The sequence below is a fragment of the Micromys minutus genome (assembly GCF_963924665.1).
Source record: "Micromys minutus genome assembly, chromosome: 10".
Classification (NCBI taxonomy): Eukaryota; Metazoa; Chordata; class Mammalia; order Rodentia; family Muridae; genus Micromys; species Micromys minutus.
The window spans coordinates 13,028,771-13,048,363 of NC_137979.1; the positions used below are offsets into that span (position 1 = coordinate 13,028,771).

Sequence of the window (19,593 nt, forward strand, 5' to 3'; positions counted from 1 at the left end):
TTAAAAGTACTGATTTTTTTAATATTGAAAATAAAAGCATTTAATATCTTTTGAACTACATGGGTACACATGTGGACACTGGTGGAGCTTTGGACTGTGTGCTGCTTGCTGGATGTGGGTAGCTGAAGCAGGTTCTAGGAGGCCTCCTCTTCCTCACTGGAGTCTGGATCACAGGTACCGCCTAGGCAGGAGCTTGACGGAACGAGCTCCACGCGTGAAAGCAGCGGGTGAAGGCACGCTGTTCATTACCTTTGCGGACCAGGCGCAGGCGGCGTGGCCGCTCATTTTCTTTAGAGCGTGTGTGCTGGATGTATACCTGGTAAGGAAAACAGTGGGCCTGGGCAGTCCTCTAAAGGCCTGCTGGACTGACTGACCACAGTGCCCCTTCCCAGATGTCTGTCCAGGATGATGGAGGGACAGGTGGCTCCTGAAGCCCATCAGGCTGGCTTCCGCACTCTCCCTTACCTGGCAAGCCTTCAGACTTAGTTTGATCTCCACTTGGCTTGTCTGGGTCCCAACCCACATGTAGACCTGAGGGGACAGAGGATACAATTGTCACATGGGTTTCTTGGCCTTTTTGATGTTTATGGTGCTAAAAATTGAGCCCAGGGTCTTTATATGATGCTCGAGTGGCATGTGGCTGGAGGGAAGGCTTCCCCCAGCCCCAGTGTTCCCATCTGCCACTTCTCATAACCCAGCAGGCCGGAGCCGAGGTGGGGAGTGTCTCACTTCTTGGCCATTGTCTAGCAGCATGATGTCATCGTCTGCCAGGTCATCCTGGCAAAAGTCAGAGCATTTCTCAGTCACTGCGAAGTAACCCTTCTCGTTGGAGCACCTGATGGGCAACAGTCAAGGCAAAGGGCAAGGTTAGAAGAGCCCCCAGTGCTGTGTCATCGTCATAGGCCTTGTGTGTCCCAGTGCCTACACAGCAGCTACTGGAGGGTAAGGAGCACTCACCTGAAGAGCCTTGTGTGCTTCATGTACTCTGCGTCGTCATCATAGGGTTTCTGTGCACCAATGCCTACCCAGAAGAAGTTCTCTGGCTCCTCGCCTTCGTTGATGACCTGTGAGAAGGGCTGGTCAGCCAGGGCCCTCATCTACTCTCACCTTCCTGCCTGTCCCCACCTCTGTCACCTGTTTGCTGTAGGAGGCATCAAACATGGTGTTCAGGATGTCTTCTGCCAGCTTGGCTTCGTCAGGGTCTGAAGCCCGGCCCACCCAGGCATATACAATGCCTTGGTTGTCCTCGCTTTCAAAGGGGACCTAGGTATGCACAGGCGTTTGGGTCAGCTCGACTCTTGCCCACCACCACCCTGCTCTGCTGTCCTGCCCACAGCCTCACCTTGAGGATGAAGCAGAACTCAGAGTTGAGAAGGCTGGAGTCGGTGTTGATCTGGATGCACCTGGGAAAAGGAGGATCAGCAGTGTTACCCCCATCATGGAATCCTGCCCCCTCCCCAAGCCAGATACGCACCGGGTGCAGAGCGCACTGCCGTTGGTGCGGATCTGATAGAGGGTTGGCTGAAGAGTACCCTGGGCCACCTTCCTCTTGCCCCGGTGGATGATGAACTTCCTCTTGAAGTGGGATAGGAACTTGGGGTTCTCCTGCTGCTGCGTCATCCGTACTACCTGGAGATGAGAAGTGCTGGATTGTTCCCTAGACCTGCCTCCCCTTCAAGGGTCAACCCAAGGCTATGGGGCACGGTTCAGGGCCTGTGTGAGTGCACACCTCTAGCTTGCCAGGAAAGAGGCTCTCAAACTTCTTCTGAAGACTGAATGTGAAGGTAAGCCAGCCCATGTTGGAGGCCTCCCGGCCCTGCCAGAAGTAGACAATGCACTGAAAATCCTCCTCCGGCTGCTTCTCCTCTGCCTCAGCTGCTGCTTCCTCCCCTTCTCTGCCCTCTGCCGAGGCCTTCCCCTCTTTGTCTTCCGTCTTCTCTTCCTCCTCGTACTCCACAGGTACCCAGTACCTGTGATTCAAACAGTGGTGAGCAAGGGTTGCACAGTGAGAGGAACAAGAGGCTGAGGTTTTGTTCTGTCACCTGCAGAGGAAGACATAGCAGTCCTGTGTGTAGAAGTGGCCAAACTCCTCCTCTGGCAGGCGAGTGAACTTCCGGCCCTCCAGCACGAAGCCCTCCATGCCATCCAGGTCCTCATTCCACTCTTCCATCAGCTGCTCTGCCTGTTACCCAAGTAGATCTGAGCACCATGCAGTGCAGAGCCCCTCCCCCTCACACACCTCCCCCTCACACAGGCCTCCCGCACCTCAGCCAGTGGCATTGGGGGTTGCCGAGGTAGGAAGAGTGCAGTGAGGTCAGCCTTCATCTGGTCTTTCTTCTCAGTGTCACGCTTCACCTTCCCAGAGAGCCCCGGGCCCTGCAGCACAGCCTCTGCATTTCGAGTGTAGTCCACCGTCAACACATCGTCCCAATTTTTGAACTTGGCCTTGAACACCTGTGTAGAACAGTATAATGCTTTAACTGGAGAGAGGTACAGCACAATTAAGGATAGAGGCTGGAGGAATCAAGCAAGGCTTGAAAAAGCTGGTTAGCACTCAAGGGATGTTGTCTAAACAGGAGCTAGAGCTACGGCTTGGGGCGGTGTAGTTTAGCAAACAGTTGGGGCAGGCTACAGAATGGGTGGTTCTGCAAAGATAACTCGACTTGGGCCACCTCTGCAGTACAGTAGGCCAGCTGGCCAGCGGCGAGGGGTTAGGGCATGATGAGCGGTGGGAAGCAAGAGTGTGGGGGCATACCTGCGCCTCGGTACCCTCCAGGCTGCGGCTGACCACTGTGTGTCGTGGCCGGTGTAGCATCCCACACAGCTCCTGGCCCAGCTTGAGTGCAGCGGCACGTACTAGGCGTGGGGACTTGCGGCCCAGCCAGATGAATACATCAGACCAGCAGTCCAGGATGTACACACATCTCGTGTCCAGCAGGCTCTGCAGCTGTAGGACAAATGACAGGAGGTCAGCACTGGGCCAACACAGAACTATACAGGACCCATGCCCAACCTCCTCCATCTTACCAGCCTCATTCCTGGCATCAGCTCCACCTTGGGCCGTTTTTTGTGTTCCACTGAGAGTTTGTAGTTGATCTGCGGAAGCTCTAAGTAGCCCAGCCCCAGGCCCACCTGGCAGGAAGAATTGATGAGAATGGCAGACCCCACCACATCTGGGGCCGGGCTCCCCACCTTGCTGTTTTCCCTTCAAACGGAATGGCATTTTAAACCAATGGAAGGGTTTAGTGTTTGTTTTTTCCCTAGTGCAGGGAACAGTACCAGGGTTTTGTCCACACCAGGACAGTATTCTCCTACAGAGTCCCACTCCAAGCCAGTGGAAGGACAATTTTAAAATACCTTTTTTTTTTTTTTTTTAGGCAGGTTTCTCTGTGTAACCCTGGCTGTCCTGGAACTCTGTAGACCAGGCTGACATCAAACTCCGATCCACCTACCTCTGCCTCTCAAGTGCTGGGGTTAAAGGTGGGCACCACCACTGCCCAGCTTTTAATTGCTATTTCTAAAAAGATTTTTATTTATTTTATTTTATGCATACAGAGTGCTCTATCTGCAAGTATGTCAAGTATGTCTACATGCCAGAAGAGGGCATCAGATCCCAGTTTAGGTGGTTATGAGCCACCATGTGCTTTCTGGGAATCAAACTCAGGACCTCTGGAAGAACAAACAGTGCTCTTAACCACTGAGCCGTCTCTCCAGCCTCTGCTATTTTTAAGTATGCATATTTTGCCCGTGTGTATGTGTATCACATGTATCCTTGGTGCCTATGGAGAGAGGGAAGAAGGCAGCTGTTATATCCCCTAGAATTAGAGCCACCATATAGGTCCTGATGCTTGATCCTTGGTCCTTTGGAAGAACAAGTGCCTTTAACCACTAGGCTATCTCTGTAGCTCTGGAAGGGCTAGTTTCCGAGATAGGGTTTCACTGTGTATCTCTGGCTGGCCTGGAACTTGCTATGTAGACCAGGCTGGCCTCAAACTCATAGAGATTTGCCTGCCTCTGGTGAGATTAAAGGTGTGTACCACCATACCCAGCTGGATGGGCATTGAAATACAAGTTTTCCTTGCTTGATCTAGATCCTGACTGTTGTTTCTGATTTCTCACCTCTTTCCTGCTCATAAGAACCTTAGTCTTCTGCCACTCATGAAACTAAGGCAAATGTTCAGTTCTGGGACGTGTGGTCTAACTTCCAGAAGAGCATCCATCCTCAAAGCTGCCTTCTAGACCTGAGCTTCTCATCCAGATAATAGATGCCCTCCTCTTCTCCCAAAGCCCACAGCAAAACCAACGTACTGACCTCAGGCTTTTCTGTACCTGGCACATAACTTACCTTGTATAACTTGGGCTGAGGCGGCCAGAAGTCATCAGGCACGTGTTTCTTGATCTCAGAGGGCTCCCCACCTAGCACATCCCAGAACCCTGGGGGCTCTTGGCCCTGCACCAAGAGTGTGATTTCTGCCTTCCCTTTCCGCTCATTTTTATTCATTTTCTCTGCAAAGAGCCTAAGGGCAGACACAAGCCCTCAGCAAGGTCATGCTGTTCTTAGGGGATGCCTTCCTTTGCCCAGAACATTCTATAAGATCCACCTACCTGGCCTTAGTGGTGCTGCTCAGTGTGGCCTGGGCCCCTCGCCACACGTAGATGTCCAGTCCTTGGTCCAGGAGAAACACAAACCTGGATAGGACAGGAAGAGCTGTAATGTAATTCCCTGTCTCTGATCCAAAAGATGGGGCTCTGGTCCCCCTTTGGAACAGACCTCAGGCTTTTCTGCCAAGCTCTGAGATGTTAACACGATTGCTTCTTCATAGGTGGGGAGGCAACTGAGGTCAAGCACTCTTGCTTTCTGTGGTACCAGGTGCTCACCTTGGATCTAGCGAGGACCCCTTGAGGGGTACAGGTTCCAATTTGATGTTCTTTTTCCCATATACACGATACATCCTGGGGAGCAGAGCAAGAATGAGTCATTGTGGGCATCCAGGTCCACCTGATCTTAATTAACACCCTTGCTTCCACCCAATTCCAGCAGTCCAGGCCAATACCACCCATCGCTGCATGCTTACCTGGTAACATAGTGTGTATCTTCCACAGTATAGAAGCCACTGGCTGTTCCGCCTTCAATGTAGGAGATGTCATTGTCAAACACCTATGTGTGTGAGGATGGTTCATCATTGAGTTGTTCCCTGCCTCCACCAAATACCTGTCAGGCTTGGTAGAGTTTACACAGCTGAAGTGTGTGTACAAACCTACAGTTATTCTAAACAGGATGAGATATATACTTGAGCACAGGGTTGCACAAAACTGTCCCAAACAGAGGACAGTCTGAGCAGTGTTTATTGAAGCTTGCAAACCTGGTGTAGGGGGCAGGGGGGTGGTGTTAGAGTAAGCTTTCCAGCTGCATGCTGTTATCTCTAAAGGGAACCCAGCTAGTAGCAGGGGGTAAATCAGTTTGCCAACTGGCTTTGTTTATTTTTAGGTTTGGTTCTGCTCTTAACCCTGAGCCTGTAATCTACCCCAGCAGCCCTATCTCTCAGCTACATTCCTTAACCTGTCTATCAGCTTCCAAAGCAATTGGCCACTCCCTCCTGCTCAGCGATAGTTTCAGGCTCTGACCACCTTAGGCTTCCCCCAGACCTCACCTTGCTGTCTGAGGTCTCTCATTACTACCTTTGGCCTCATCTCCCTGCCCCACCTCTGTACATATGGCCTGAGTTCCCTTCGGTCTGTGTCTGCTGGCTGCACCTGCAGGAACTCCTCACTCTCGTCGCCCATCTCCTCTCGAATAGTACGGCACTCAGCACCCAGGTAGTTCCGCAGGTTGACAGCGTGGATGGCAGAACAGGCTTTCTTGTCAAGTGTGGCCTCCCCGCCGATCCAGTAATAGATCTCCCAGTTCAGAGAGCCGCTGTCATCCAGGAAGGTCTGAAGAGACCAATTAATCAGTCACGAGGGCCTTCTAGGGCTGTTCCTGGCTTTCCAGGCCACAGCATGACCACCCCTCCACCCCCACCCTCGGCCTCACTTCGTCACACCACACAGAATACTAGGAGCCAGGCCCACCTTGAGCACAATGTAGCAGTCAGCCTCATAGAACTTGCCATGGAAGGCTTCCTCCACTAGCACAGGCACAAAGTTCTCAATTTGCCAGATAGTCAAACCAGGCAGCTGGCCCACATCCTCCGTAAAGAATTCCGAGTAGTCAAGGCGTGGCTTCTCCAGGCCCTGGTCCCAGCGCCGTACCTTCCCCCCAGGCGTCCGGGCATCTATGTTTTCCTGGGGACACAGGAGCAGGACTTAACTCTCCTGAGACACTGAGACTGGCCTCTTCTTTCCCGAGAGCCCAGGCTTACCCAGCCCAGCCCTAACCTGAGTTACCTCTTGGTTTTTGTTTTTCTCTTGGGCAACGTCTGACATGCCCTTTAGCACTTGCTTGGCCTGGACATCCTGTGCTGAGTCCTTGCGCCTTCGTAGCCGCATCTTTCGAGCCAAGGGGTCCTTGGACCCGCTCCCTACTGATGGGAGGTCAAGCATCTGAGCCACTAGGCTGGCTAATGGACAGTCAGCCAGAGGCCAACCCCACCCTTATATCCAGTGTGCAGAAAGGTAAGCATTTCCAGAAAAGTGTCCTTGCTCTCGGGCCAGAGCACATTCCACTCACCAGCTGCAGCAGCGGCCACTGTGGCCGGGGAGGCGCCCGCCAGCCTCAGCTGGTTCTGTAGTGAGAAGTCGATGTTGTACCATTCAGCAGTGCGGTCGGCAGGCTTGGGCGGCATGACCAAACTGGGGTTTTCTCGAACATCCAGGACCTGTTAGGTGAGCAGAGGTGCTGCTGGTCTGGACACTCAACTCCAAACTGCCTCTAGTTTCAGTCGAAAGCTGGGACCAGGAACTAAATTCTGACCCTGGCCACTGCAGCTGCCTGTGGGGTTCAGTGACACTAAGGTATGCTGAGAAGAGGGTGCTCTTCCCAGTAGCACTGCCCCTGGAAGGCTACTGCTGGGTCTCCGAGATACAGGCACACCCTCTGCGCCATCTTTCCTGATACCCTGTCTCCACTCCAACACGGGCTCAGCCTGCCTGACCTCAATCTCTGTCAGAAAGTGGATGGCCTCAGGAAGGGTCACCAGGCGGTTCTTGTTCAGGACAAGTTTCTTCAGCTTTGGGCACCTGTAAAGATAGTCAGACAGAGCCTTAGGGAACATGGTGTGACAGTTTGGGCCAGGTGAGAGGTGCCTTCCCAATTCTTTGTCTTAGAGCAAGGGATCCATTCACATGAGGGCCAGGGGTTTTCAGAAGAGGAGGGGACCCACACAAATATGGTGCTGAAGCCCTACTGACCTAGACAATAACATTAGCTTCCTAAAAGATACTCTGGGAACCCCAAGCTGGGTATGGGATGGGTTGGGGCCTCATCCATAAAGGCAAATCAGTCATTACCAGGATGCAGGTGGATCACCAAGCTCCAGCTCCCACCCTGACCCAGCCTGTCCAGCACCTGCAGAGACTCTCTGGAATCAGTTCTAGGTTGTTGTTAGCAGCCATGAATTCCTCCAGGCTTGTGAGCTTGCCGATGCCAGAAGGTAGCCCATCAAAGTCCAGCTTGTTGGAGTTCAGGTACAGCTTCTTCAGCTTGGTGAGCTTGCAGATGGCTGACTGGAGAAGCGGGACTTCAGTCAGAACAGAACCTAGCACTCCTGCCCAGCCCACCCATGTCCCGGGCACAGGCTCACAGGCAGGGAGGTGAGCTGGTTTCGGGACAGATTCAAGGTCTCCAGGTGCACCCACTGGTCAATGCACAGGGACAGCTCCGAAATCTGGTTGCTGCTGAGATTGAGGCGGTGCAGGTTGGGGAGGGTGTACAGGCACTCCGGCACCCTCGTCAAGTCATTGCACGACAGGTCCACATCTGGGACATTGGAGGGGCACAGCAGTTAGGAACCATACAGCAGCCACCAGGAACAAGCCTAAGTGTGAATTCCAACTATTCTACCACCAGGATGTGTGGCCTTAGTCAAGTAACTTCCATGACCTGCAGTTTCTACGTTTGAGGGACACTTCATAGCAGGTGACCTAGTGACAGAAACCCAATGGAAATTGACCACTGTGTGCAGAACTGTAATCTCATCACTTGAGATGCTGAGATGGGACTGCTATGAGTTCAAGGCCAACCTGCCTACACAGTGAGTACCAGGCCAGGCCAGGGAGCCAGTGTCACATATCAAGGCCCTACCTAACATATCTGTGAGACATAATTGAAAAAGTGGGACTCAGCCCCTTAATTCCCAAGGAGGTTGGTAAGCTCAAAGGGGTGAAAACGTAGGGGTTCCCCAGACAGTCCAGACCTGAAAGGTTGCTCAGACCCTCCAGGCTGGTGGGGAGGTTGCTCTGGGTGCGTTGAGTATTCCTCAGATGCAGGGTCTGTAGGGCCATCATGGCTGGGAGCTGCCTGTGGTGAAAAGAGTTGTCACCTAGGGTAAGTCCACTCAAGGGTGTAGCTAGGGATGGAGTGGACAGGAGAGCATGACCAAAGAGTGGGGCATGACGTTTAGCAAGCACAGGTCAGTGCTGAGGCATGAGGCCTGGGATAAGAAAGGTCAGGACTCCTAGGAAGCAAGGAAAAGCAAGGCACCTACCGGAGCTGTGCATGTAGCAGTGGGTTTCCATTCAGCACCAGTGTCTGAAGGTGCACGAGGCGTCGCATTTGAGGGGGAAGACTCTCTAGGCGGTTCTCACTGAGGTCCAGGTACAGCAAGTCCGTAAGGTTGATGAACAGCTGGTTGGGGATGGAGTCGATGCTGTAGCGCAGGAGGAAAAGGCTGAAAATCAGTCTTCCATCCCACCTGGCTCTGCACCACCCACCTGCCATGCCTTTGATCTCCCCAGCACCTGTTATGACTGAGGTTGAGCACCAGCATATTCTTGGCATTCTCCAGCTCCCGAGGGCATTCTGTCAACTGGTTATGGCTCAAGTCCTAGTGAGAAGGAAGAAGGTCAAATCAGCCCCCCTCCCCCAATGGCCTCTGCCATACCCACTGTGATTGAACATCACAGGGTCCAGATGGGCAGGTAAACCACTGACCAGAACGGAGAGGTCATCCAGCTTGAAGATATCATCGGGGACTCCAGAATTCTTCAGGCTGTTGGCCCGAGCTACAATGGCCTAGGATGTAAGGAAAGAATTTATGATCCTCATTTCCTGCCTTTAGAGAGAAGCACAGGCTAGGTGTTTCTTCAGAAACTGGAGGCCAGGACTGAATATTCTCCCTCCTCTGACCATTGCTCACACACTCCATCTGGTAGGCTCTTCCCAGCCTCCCAGTGAGTGCCAGTGTGCCTCCAAGGCCAACATGGGGCCCTCAGAGTTGTGGTACTGGGATCAAAGCCCAAAGCTTTGTGTGTGACAAGCATGCATGTTGTCACTGGACTGTTTCCAAACTCAACTGTTTTTTACCAAGATAGGGTCTCATCATGTAGATAGTAAAACTTAACCAGGTTGGCCTCAAACTTCAGGGACCCATCCACCTCTGCCTATCCAGTGCTGGGATTAAAGACATACACCACTACCTTCAACTCCACTTTTTATTCTGGATTAAAGTTAACTAATTGTAGTTGTCCAGCTGGGCCTTGAATTCCTTTGGTAGCTCAGAAGGGCCCTGAACTTTTTGTTTGTCTACTTTAGCCTCTCATAGCTGGGATTATGGTCTCTATGCCACTGGCTCAGCAAAATGTACTTTTCCCTTTTATGTGTATGTGTGAATGCTTACATTTATGTCTGGGTCCTATGTACAGTTTGATGCCGTCACTGCAGGCTAGCCATGACCTTGACAAGCTAGGGCAAACCAGCTAATTCTCTAGCTATGCAGTACTAGATAAGTCACTTCATGGTCTCTATATACCCCTGAAACCTCCCTTAGACATGTAGAAGTTTGAGCAGAAGGCTGGGATTAGGGGAACAGTGAATGCTCTTTGTCTGCATGTCTAATGCAGCAAGAGCCATGCCTGCTATTGTTGTGGTTTGGCTGTGGATTCTTCCACACAGGGCTTCTCTGAGAAGTCCTGGTTGTACTGGAACTCAACTCTGTAGACCAGGCTGGCTTGAACTCAGAGATCTGCCTGCCTCTGTCTCCTAAGTGCTAGGATTAAAGGTGTGCACCACTACCTATACTGCTCAGCAATCTATTTTCTTAAGTGCAACCTACCTGCTGGAGGAAAAGGAGGAACTTGCCAGAGCTACTTAACCAGTGTGATTGGTGGAACTGTTTGGGAAGGGTTAGGAGGTGTGGCCTTATTAGAGAAGGCGTATCACTGAGGGCAAGCTTTGAGGTTTCAAAAGCCCACACCACTCTTGGCTAGTTCTTTCTGTCTCATGGTTGTCTCAACACAGGAGCTCTCAGATATTGCTTTAGTGCCATGCCTGCCTGCCTGCTGCCATGTCCCCCCTCCCTCCACTATGATGGTCATGACTCTAACCCTTGGAACTGTGAGCTCACAAATGAAATATATTCTTTAAGTTGTCTTGGTCCTGTGCTTTGTCACAGCAGCAAAAGAAAAGTAACTAAGCCAGTTAAGTGGCAAAGCTCTGTTCTAGAGTCAGGGAGCCCAAGTCCAGATCCTGGTCCCTGAACATCTTGGGGTTCTGGCCCTGCAAAGGATAATCCTGACTGAAGCCTGTAAGGCTGGCCAGGCCCTGATTTTTCAGGCCACCTTCCATGCCTAGTCACACAAGCTACACTGCTGTCTGGGGGTGACTTTTGTGTGGCTAGAGGGTCTATACCTATGAGGTAGGTTAAGAAGCACACATGATGCATTAACATGGCCTAGCACCATGTTCTCTTTACACTGCTGTGTTCAAAGAGTTAGTGGGCTTTGGAATGTCCTCGATTTTCTCTCAGAAAGCTCTCCCATTCATATGAGCTCCTGCACGTGAGGAGCAATGGTGCCCTCTTGCAGCAGCACAGGCAGAGGTGCGGACAGCAGAGACGATGACCCACCCGAAGTGAAGGCAGGCTGGACAGTTCCCCGTGCAGCGTGGTCAGATTGTTGTGGCTCACAGACAGGTGCTCCTGGACAGGACAAGAACCAGAGGCTCAGGTGGGGACCTAAGATGTCTAACCCCTGCTTGCTGTTCCCGTAACTCTGCATCATCTGGGAAGGCCACCCCATCCGGCCCCTCTCCTTCCTTTCATACCTCCCAGATGAGGTGCCCACTCCCCCTCCATCAGCTCTGCCCACAGCTATTTCTGTTTTCTCTCAATGGGACTCCCATTTTTTGCAGGGTATGCCCACCTGGCCTACGATAGGGACCCTCCATGCCGCCCATGCCCCTTACCAGCTTCTGCAGAGCCGCTAGTTCCTCAGGCAGGTAGCAGAGGCCGGTGCGGTTCAGCTTTAGCCATCTCAGGCTGGTCATAGCCTTAACATTCTCAGGGAAGTAGCCACCCTGATGGGGGGCAGTAAGGAGAGTACGCTCTAGGAGGTCACCTTCTGTGGTCCCCAGAGAAGTACTTTGTATTTCTATTTCTTACTCACAAAATGGCACTAAATGAAAGCCCTAGAAAGACAAAAGTTCTGGCCCAAACCTGTGTCTCCAACTGGAGTCTAAGGGAGGCCAAACCTAGTGTGTTTCAAAGGTTTCTCAGTGCCCTGTGCTTAGAGGCACTCACATTGCTTTGCCTGGGGTTCCAGGCAGTTTGGCTGTCTGGGATGAGCTTGCCCCTGACACTCCCCAGATTGCTACGAGCCCAGCTCCTCACTGTTCCTTGAACAATCTCATTCATTCATTCACTCCTTCCTCACATGAAATGTCCACTTCAGCATCCTTGACCATTTTCTTTGTTTGTCTTTCAAGACAGGCTTTCTCTGTGTGTAGCCTTGGCTGTCCTGGAACTCACTCTGAAGACCAGGCTGGCCTCAAACTCACAGAGATCTGCCTGTCTCTGCCTACCCAGTGCTGGGATTAAAGACATGCGCCACCACCTCCCGGCTACACCTCGCAGTTCTGACTGAGCATGAAGCTCAGTTGCCTTTTGGTACTGTTTCCTTCCTCCAGTCACATCCCCCAAAGTGACTCAGATGCTCTCAGTTGAGAAAGAAGAGAGACCACAGTGAGGTTAGTGGGAGTGTGGACGGGTAAAGTGTTGGCGACTGTGTTCTGGGTCAAACGTGTGCCCATATGCAGGTGAACACCGGAGGAGCCCACCTCCTTCTCCTGTGTCCCCCAGTCTGACATCTAAAGGGACTGACACCAGGCAGTGGAGAAAGCCCAGGCCTCTAGGCATCCTTCGGGTCCAGCTTTCCTCTCCTAAGGTCTGAGACTAGCTGGAACATTTTTTTTCCAAGTCAAGACAGGGTTTCTCTATGTAGATATGGGTGTCCTGGAAGTTGCTTTGAAGACCAGGCCGACCTCGAAATCAAAGATCCACCTGCCTTTGCCTCCCGAGGGCTGGAATTAAAGGCGTGCGCTACCACGCCCATAGCCTGACTCTTTACAGTCAACCAGGGCTTCTGGTTGCTTGTCCCCCTAGCCCATCCGTCTAGCAGTTGCGCCGACAAGCCGCCTAGGACCTCCTGCACCTGTCACAATCCTTACGAACACATCTCTTCCCACCACACTCCTCCAAACGGGCTGTTCCTAAGCCCCTAGGGCTGGAAAGAACCCCAGGTTTGCGAAGGGAGAAGTGACCTCTCGGGACCGCAGTGTGGGGGCGGTGGCTGGCTAGGGCGTATTCCCTCGGTGGCAATGGGGTCAGGTTCGCGGCCTGTGGGCTCAAATTCCGCGCGGCCCCACATCTGGGAGCCCCGGCCCAGGTCTTCCGCCGCGGGCGGGGCAGGCCCGGGAAGACGCGCGGAGGCCCGCCCGCCGGTCCCGGAAGCGCAGAGGGAGCGGCCGGGAGACACAGCCAAGGGGGTCACCCTTCCCCTCTGCCTCCCTCACCTCCCCAGCTAACCTTGAAGTCGTTGCCGCTGAGGTCCACGCCGCGCACGAACGGCAGCACCCCGGTGGCCTCCATGGTGGCGCAGCTTTCAGACGGGCTGGGCGGGCGCGGGGCGGCCGGGAGCCGCGGGCTGGGTCAGCGCCGGCCCCGCCCCTTTAGCCCGCGCGCGCCTCCTCCCGGCCTCTGCGGGAAGTGCTGCTGGGCGACTCCCAGAGCTGTGGGACTGGGGAGGCCTGCAGGGGTCCCGCTGGAAACCATCACCGCTTCCAGTCTCCAGGCGCAGCGTGGAGGGTGGGGGCCAGACACTGTTGCTTGGGCTGCTGTAGCCCCTGGTGCTGGCCGTGACCTCGGAGAGATTGTGGTCCCTACGTCTGGGACACAGGCTGTCTCTGTGGGAGGGACCCGTGGTGGTGGTGAGACTTCCGGGTTTTTCTAGACCTTTAGCTTCTGGACTCAACTTGGCTCATGTGTAACATGCTTCCCAAAGTTGTCAGGAGCAAATGAGTACTCAGCATGTGGCAGCTTAGAGAGCAGGATGCACGGACTCCAGCCACTGTTCTTCATTGGCTTGTCTCAAGCTCTAGAAGACCAGTGCATCTCTTTGGCCAAGCTGTTAGTGGCCATCTTGCCCTGGCCAGCACATTGGTAGGTTCCCCATAAACAGACACAGCTGTTCTATGGATGTACAGGGGCTGGCACCCAGTGTTTGAGGAGGGAAGAGACGGGTAGAGTTCGCACAACAGGTGGCAGAGCTCTTTCCCCATTGCTCGCCAGGCAGGCCAAAAGGGAATGAGACCACCAGGCACTCTTGCAGGGGCGAACTTGAAAGACAGGAAGATGTGCGCCTTTGGGCTAGGTGCAGTTTTGCCTGCCTGGCTACCAAGGGACCGTGAGCTCAGACTGCTTTCTCCACGCTGAGGCTCCCATTACAAGTACACACAAGGTCAGATGAGAGGCTAAGGCACGACCGCTGAGAGAATTCGTGGTCAGTCGTGGCTTTAGTGTGAGGCCCTTTCTTAACAAAACAAAACAAAAAACAAAACACTCCCAAAGTAAATAAACTAGGCGAGGCCCTGAATGGTTGTCACACTCACCACCTCCCCCACCTTGCGCTAACAACGTAGCCTTGCGCCTTTAAATCCGGAGTGAGCCTGTGGTTTCCGCCCCCGACCGTCCAGGGGCGTGCCTGGCGACCATTGGCTGAGCTGCTCAGTTTTGAGCACGTGTGCGCAGGAGTTGTGAGCTTGGATTGGAGCGCAGGCCTGCTCGTCCAGCGTGCCTTTCGGGTCACTTGCCGCCCCGCACCTCGGCGTTCGGTTCCCGGGGTTTGGACGTTCCATTCCTAGGCGGATTCTGGGCCTCCAGGGTCCTATTCGCCGCGTCCTTGGGTCCATGAGCTGATGCTCGGACGCAGGTACGGCTACAGCGCACGGGGCGGCCGGGGTCTCCCAACGCTGGGCGTGGCTTGCATCCCAGTGCAGGTGGGGGCGTGGCCTGTGGTCCCAGTGCGGTGGGAGGGAGGACATGGGAACTGAAGATCCGAGTTCGAATCCCAGCAGTGCCCTCTCGACTTGGGTATAACACATGATTTCCAGGGCCTCAGGGACTAAGCTCTTGAACAGAATCTAAGAGCCTTTTGTATGTGGTTACCCGTTTCTGCCCAGCCCTGATCCAGGGCAGTCAACTTTAGCCCAAAAGAAGGAACAGATGAATGACATCCAGGCTGTAGAGTCAGGTTGTTTTTTGTTTTGTTTTGAGTAGTGGTTCTATTGTATAGCTCTGGCTGTCCTCGAACTCAGTGTGTCGACCAGGCTTGTCTTGAACTCGAGGAGATTCGACTGCCTCTGCCTCCTGTGTGCTGATAGTAAAGGCCTGCAGCACCACACAGGGCCTGAGTTGGTTATGTTTAGTCCCCTTTATTGGATGTTGAATACAAGATCACTCCAGGTGTAGGACTGAGTCTCACTTTACGCAGGTGATGGAGTGTAAGCCCCTTCAGTTTGCAAAGTGACTTACTGGCCTGAGGGAGGCAATAAGGAAGCAGAAGCTTTTTTTTTTTTTTTTTTTTTTGGTTTGAGCTCGTAGTAGGCCCCCTGGCTGGCCTTTGACCTTGTCAGGCCTTAGGACAGGGCCTTATTTTTAGTCTGGGGAGCATGAACAGGTGTCTTGGCTGAGTCACACAGCACTTTAGGCTTCAGCTACTCCCGGGCATCTTGTCACTTGGCAACTAAGTCCCAAGGCAGCCATGGCCCTGAAGGAAGGGCTGAAGTCCTTGGTGTCCCAGCAGGCAATGACCTTTCTGGCTTAATGGACCGGGCCTGGAGATTTCTGTGTCTTGACCCGGCCAGTCGCCTACTCCCCAGTCTTAACTCTCCAGGTCATCATACAGGTCCTTCCATCACCTTCCTCCCCTCTCCCTGGCCAGCCTGTCCTGACTCAGTGTTTATTTAGGGCTACCGTGCTCACCACTGGACCGTGGGGCCTTCAGCCAGGCCTCTGCTGGGGTTGCCCTACCCCAGGTAGTTTTCTTGTCAGGATCTGGGGGGCCAGTAATTAGATTCCTGAATTTGCTGCGGGTCTATCAAAGCTCTGACAGGCCCCACCTGGGCAGGCTTCTTGGAAACCATGTTGCAAGTCTTCTAGGGCTTTGGGTTCCCCCTGACAGGCTTTCACACAGTGTGACAGGCTTTCACACAGTGGGTCCTGATGAGGAGTGTGAGAACCTGGCCAGGAGGCGTGGGGAATATACTCAGGCTGTGTGGGTGGAAGAGTCTAGACTGTGCTGTGAGTCCCAGACCTTAGCACTCAGTTTGTGGCTTGGCAACTCATGTCTTCGTAGGGCAAAGGTGGTGATGATGAGCCCAGATTCCCAAGGTTTTGGGGTGAAGTCAGGAGAAAGGCCTGGAGTCTTTATATGAGCCCTTTTCCAGGGCTTGGAAGCTTGCAGGTTTCAGGGAGGGGGCCTGCTGGGTCCCCTGCTTCCCTCCAAGAAACTCTTTGAGCAGTCCCTTTCTCACGGGTCCTCAGAGACCGCCCTCTTGACTATTGCTAAGCACCTACGCATGCTGGCCCTATGAACTGCCTCTCTTGCAGGTGACCATGGCAGAGTTCTCACAGAAGCAGAGGAAGCATCATGTCGGCGAGGGCCTGGGCAGTGTGGTGGACTTCCTCTTGGCCAATGCTCGTTTGGTGCTAGGTGTGGGCGGGGCTGCAGTGCTGGGCATTGCAACCCTGGCCGTAAAGCGGGTAAGGCCAGGGTAAGGCCTGCCTGAAACCTCCACGGGAGGCCAGGACAGGGGAGCTGGGGGATGGTGGGACTTTTTGAGGTTGGACTGGTACACAGGGTCCCTACTTTTTCACCCTAGCTTCCTGGTTTGCTTCCCCCACTACAGCTTTACCATGACCCCAGATGCTCTGATCTGTGTCACTTTGCCTATAGCTCATCGACAGGGCCACTAGCCCCCCGGATGAGGATGACACCAAGGGGGACAGCTGGAAGGAACTGAGCCTGCTGACATCACACCCAAAGCCCCAACCCCCTCCTGCTGCCTTCAGCCAGCCCATATCTCCTGTGCCCCCCTCCCCCTCCGCCCCAGGTGAGCCTGCACTGCTTCCCTCTAGTGTGGGGCGTCCCCTGTACGTGCCCATTGCACAAGCTGAAGTCTTCACATATCTCTGCTCCTCTTTGGGTTGTAGTCTCCTGAGATGTTTAATAGGTATTATAGGTTTGTGTTTTTTCTGGATAAAACCCAGAAAAAACTCTACCGCTGAGTTATGCCACAGCCCCGGGATCCTTGTTTTTGCCTGTCTGCTCTCTGCTATAGCAAGGTTGCACCATATGACGGCAGAGAGCTGCAGATGGGGAAACTGAGGCCTGGAGAGGGGCAGGATCTGTCTTACCCATTCTCCGTGAAGTTGTTATAGTTGTAGAAGCCAAAGTGTTGGGACTCTGGGCCAGTAACTTTGTCACTGTGCCCTCACTGTGCTATGACCTGATGTCAGGGGCTTTCTCGGTGGCTGTTATAGGTGAGCGTGGAGCCCAGTGCCATCACGCAGCTAGTGAGCAGGTAGAGTTTTCTTAGCTTGTGGGGCCTTCTGATGTGTTCTTCCGGATGCTTCCCTCTGCAGTGGGGCCCACACCCACTCATTCTCAGACGACACCTAAGCTCAGCTCTGTAGCACCCTTGTGCCTGACGTTCCAGGAGAAGCTGCTGGCGTTTGAGCGCAACCATGTGATTGTCCCAGAAGCCCACGTGACTTTGGTGAAACAGCTGGCTGGAGACATTGGCTTGGAGCTGCAGGCTTACTTGAGGAGCAAGTTCCCAGAGCTGCCCTTTGGTGCACTTGTGCCGGGCGGGCCTCTCTACGACGGGCTACAGGCAGGGGCTGCTGAGCACGTGCGCCTGCTAGCGCCTCTGGAGTTGGAGCCAGGGCTATGGAGCCTGGTACCTGGCGTGGACACGGTGGCCAGGGAGCCTCGATGCTGGGCTGTACGAAGGACCCAGATTGAGTTCCATCCCCGTGGGTGCAGTCCTTGGGACCGCTTCCTAGTGGGGGGCTACCTTTCCTCCCGTGTCTTGCTGGAGCTGCTACGGAAGGCCCTGTCAGCCTCTGTCAACTGGCCAGCCATTGGCAGCCTGCTTGGGTGTCTGATCTGGCCCAATGTGGCTTCCGAGGAGCTGCTGCTAAAAGTGCATCACGAGTGCCTGGAGTTCACGTTGGCTGTGCTCTTGGTGGTTCCTGGGGCCAGCACTGATGGCCGCCTTCTGCTGGCTTGGCCCCTGGAGGGGCTGGCCAGCAATCTCTGGCTGCAGGATCTCTATCCAGTAGAGACCGCCCGTTTGCGGGCCCTGGATGACCAGGATGCTGGTTCTCGGCGGAGGTTGTTGCTGCTGCTGTGTGGTGTGTGTCGTGGCCATCCCGCTCTGGTGCGGCTGGGCTGGAACCACCTGACTCAGGTGGTTCTGCATCTGGGTGAAGAGGACCTGGCCTGGACTGAGGAGGCCTTGGGGGAACGTTTTCTGCAAGCGCTGGAGTTTTTGGTGGGCAGCTTGGAGCAGGCTAGCCTGCCCTGTCACTTTAACCCCAGCGTGAACCTCTTGGCTAGCTTCCGGGAAGAGGAGATCGATGACATTGGCTACGCGCTGTACAGAGGTCTCCAGGTTCCCGAGAGCCTGTTCTAGGTGAAGGAGGACGGTGATCCACTTGTTTTCTGATGCTGGAGAGCAGCAGCCACCTCCCTCCCAGGACGATGCAGTGTGGTTTGCTTTATTTTAGCCAGAGTGGAGGAGGAACGACATTACCTAAGCCCACAAGTGGGCAAGTGGCTGGGTGAGTGTCTGGGTGGCTGACATCTGAATGTGGCTGGCCTACCCTGGCCGACCACGTTCAGTGCCAACCACACTGATGCTCCTTAGCCCTCTGGGGTTAACTTAAGGCTCAGGCTCACCATCACCAGCGGTGAACTTACAAAGAATGAGATGGGGCTTTTGATTTCCTAGGTTTCACCTGGGCAAAGGCCGGTTCCAGTATTTGTCAAGAAAGGATAATGTTCTTGGGTGGGTGGCGGCCCCAGGTATCCTGGAGGCACTCAGAGGGAGTCAGCAGGTGCCCTGGAGGACAGCTCTTTAGCTGTTGAAGGATGACGATTCCCTGATGGTGCATTTGCTTTTCCGATTGTGTCCTCAGGCCTTGAAGCTGAAGTTGACTCCCTTGCTGCCTGCCTTATACCCCGGGGAAGGAAGGTCTTGTTCTCTCCTGCTTGGTTTTTCTCTATAGGCCACAAATTACCTCTGGGAGAAGCCCTTCCTCACTGGGGAGCTGAGCTCTGTGCTGCCTATGCAAGGCCATCCCATAGTGGCTGCTCCTAGAGTACAGGGTAGAGGACATGCCCCTTCCCAAAGGCCTGGGTGCAGACCTGGGCCTCTGCATCGTGCCAAACTGTTCATGATAGATGTCTGTGTCCTCACATTGCACCCCAAGGTGCATGGCTGGGGAAGGGAGACTATCTCCCCTGCCAGGGGACCTTAAACACACTGATACAAAGTCATGCCTTGCTGTGAATAAAAGGAGAAACAGTTGTATGTGTGTGTGATTCTTGCTGGCAGAAGATGGTCTTGGCTGTAGGTGGTTTGGTGGAGCTTCACAAGTCGTGTGGGTGGATGTGAAGACATGAGAGTCATCTTGGAGATTAAAAAAAAAAAAAAAATGTTTCCAAGCTGAAGAGGTGGCTCAGTGGCTGTACCCTCATCCCCTACCTACCAGCTATAATCAGCTGAGACCTGCCATCTACACTACGGGAAGACAGCTGTTAGGTCTGAGAGGCCTTCATGTATGTACCCTTGTAACAACCGAGGATCCATCTGAAATGCAGCTGCCTCAGCTTAAGCGCCAACTGAGGGACACTGCCCAATCTTTTGGTTCAGACCATCCCTGCCTCAACTGAGCCTTTAGCCGTGGTTTTATCTGGCCTTCATCTCATGCTACAGTCTGATGCAGACTTCCAAGCCTGTGAGAAATTTAGGACATATGTGTCCTTTGAGGACAGGGTGTCCAAGAGACAGATAGTTAGGAGGTGGGGAGATACAGTCCTCTAGTCTCTACATGGACCTTCAGTCTCGGGTATGGTTGGCCTGTGATTTGCACA

At 53.7% G+C, this 19,593-nt stretch overlaps 2 protein-coding genes across 5 annotated transcripts; one reads left to right on the forward strand and one right to left on the reverse strand.

The window, feature by feature from the left end:
- Positions 1-20: 20 nt before the first annotated feature.
- On the reverse strand, positions 21-13,082 carry FLII (FLII actin remodeling protein). 2 transcript variants are annotated; one of them, XM_080924342.1, is made up of 30 exons: positions 12,960-13,082; positions 11,342-11,452; positions 11,004-11,075; positions 9,092-9,172; positions 8,899-8,984; positions 8,646-8,807; positions 8,355-8,458; positions 7,743-7,918; positions 7,508-7,665; positions 7,095-7,179; positions 6,671-6,818; positions 6,388-6,521; positions 6,073-6,285; positions 5,755-5,934; positions 5,076-5,158; positions 4,879-4,953; positions 4,606-4,689; positions 4,346-4,517; positions 3,028-3,132; positions 2,756-2,947; positions 2,266-2,454; positions 2,043-2,182; positions 1,730-1,970; positions 1,475-1,629; positions 1,343-1,403; positions 1,135-1,263; positions 958-1,064; positions 730-835; positions 466-531; positions 21-316 (listed from the first exon to the last, which is right to left on the reverse strand). In XM_080924342.1, the coding sequence occupies exons 1-30, from the start codon at positions 13,020-13,022 to the stop codon at positions 182-184; spliced, it is 3,813 nt and encodes a 1,270-aa protein (XP_080780468.1). In that variant the 5' UTR covers positions 13,023-13,082; the 3' UTR covers positions 21-181. The 2 variants fall into 2 exon arrangements, with proteins under 2 accessions (XP_080780468.1, XP_080780467.1); XM_080924341.1 differs by having other exon boundaries at positions 6,388-6,524.
- Positions 13,083-14,221: 1,139 nt separating this feature from the next.
- On the forward strand, positions 14,222-19,015 carry MIEF2 (mitochondrial elongation factor 2). 3 transcript variants are annotated; one of them, XR_013975162.1, is made up of 5 exons: positions 14,289-14,428; positions 16,041-16,193; positions 16,387-16,543; positions 17,076-18,278; positions 18,636-19,015. XR_013975162.1 is itself a non-coding variant. In XM_080922998.1 (4 exons), exons 2-4 carry the CDS (start codon positions 16,047-16,049, stop codon positions 18,128-18,130), a joined length of 1,359 nt encoding a protein of 452 aa, XP_080779124.1. In that variant the 5' UTR covers positions 14,222-14,361; positions 16,041-16,046; the 3' UTR covers positions 18,131-19,015. The 3 variants fall into 3 exon arrangements, 2 of the variants coding, with proteins under 2 accessions (XP_080779124.1, XP_080779123.1); XM_080922998.1 differs by having other exon boundaries at positions 14,222-14,361; positions 17,076-19,015; XM_080922997.1 differs by having other exon boundaries at positions 17,076-19,015.
- The last annotated feature ends 578 nt before the right edge of the window (positions 19,016-19,593 follow it).

Bases quoted from the DNA above. Each gene is read 5' to 3' on its own strand.
- FLII (XM_080924341.1), bottom strand. From the start codon at position 13,022: ATGGAGGCCACCGGGGTGCTGCCGTTCGTGCGCGGCGTGGACCTCAGC. The intron at 11,453-12,959 runs GTTAGCTGGGGA...GCCCCCCATCAG, and splicing joins TCAGCGGCAACGACTTCAAG to GGTGGCTACTTCCCTGAGAA. The intron at 2,183-2,265 runs GTGCGGGAGGCC...CTTGGGTAACAG, and splicing joins CCCCAATGCCACTGGCTGAG to GCAGAGCAGCTGATGGAAGA.
- MIEF2 (XM_080922997.1), top strand. From the start codon at position 14,348: ATGCTCGGACGCAGGTACGGCTACAGCGCACGGGGCGGCCGGGGTCTC. The intron at 14,429-16,040 runs GTGGGGGCGTGG...CCTCTCTTGCAG, and splicing joins TGGCTTGCATCCCAGTGCAG to GTGACCATGGCAGAGTTCTC. The intron at 16,544-17,075 runs GTGAGCCTGCAC...TTCCCTCTGCAG, and splicing joins CCCCTCCCCCTCCGCCCCAG to TGGGGCCCACACCCACTCAT.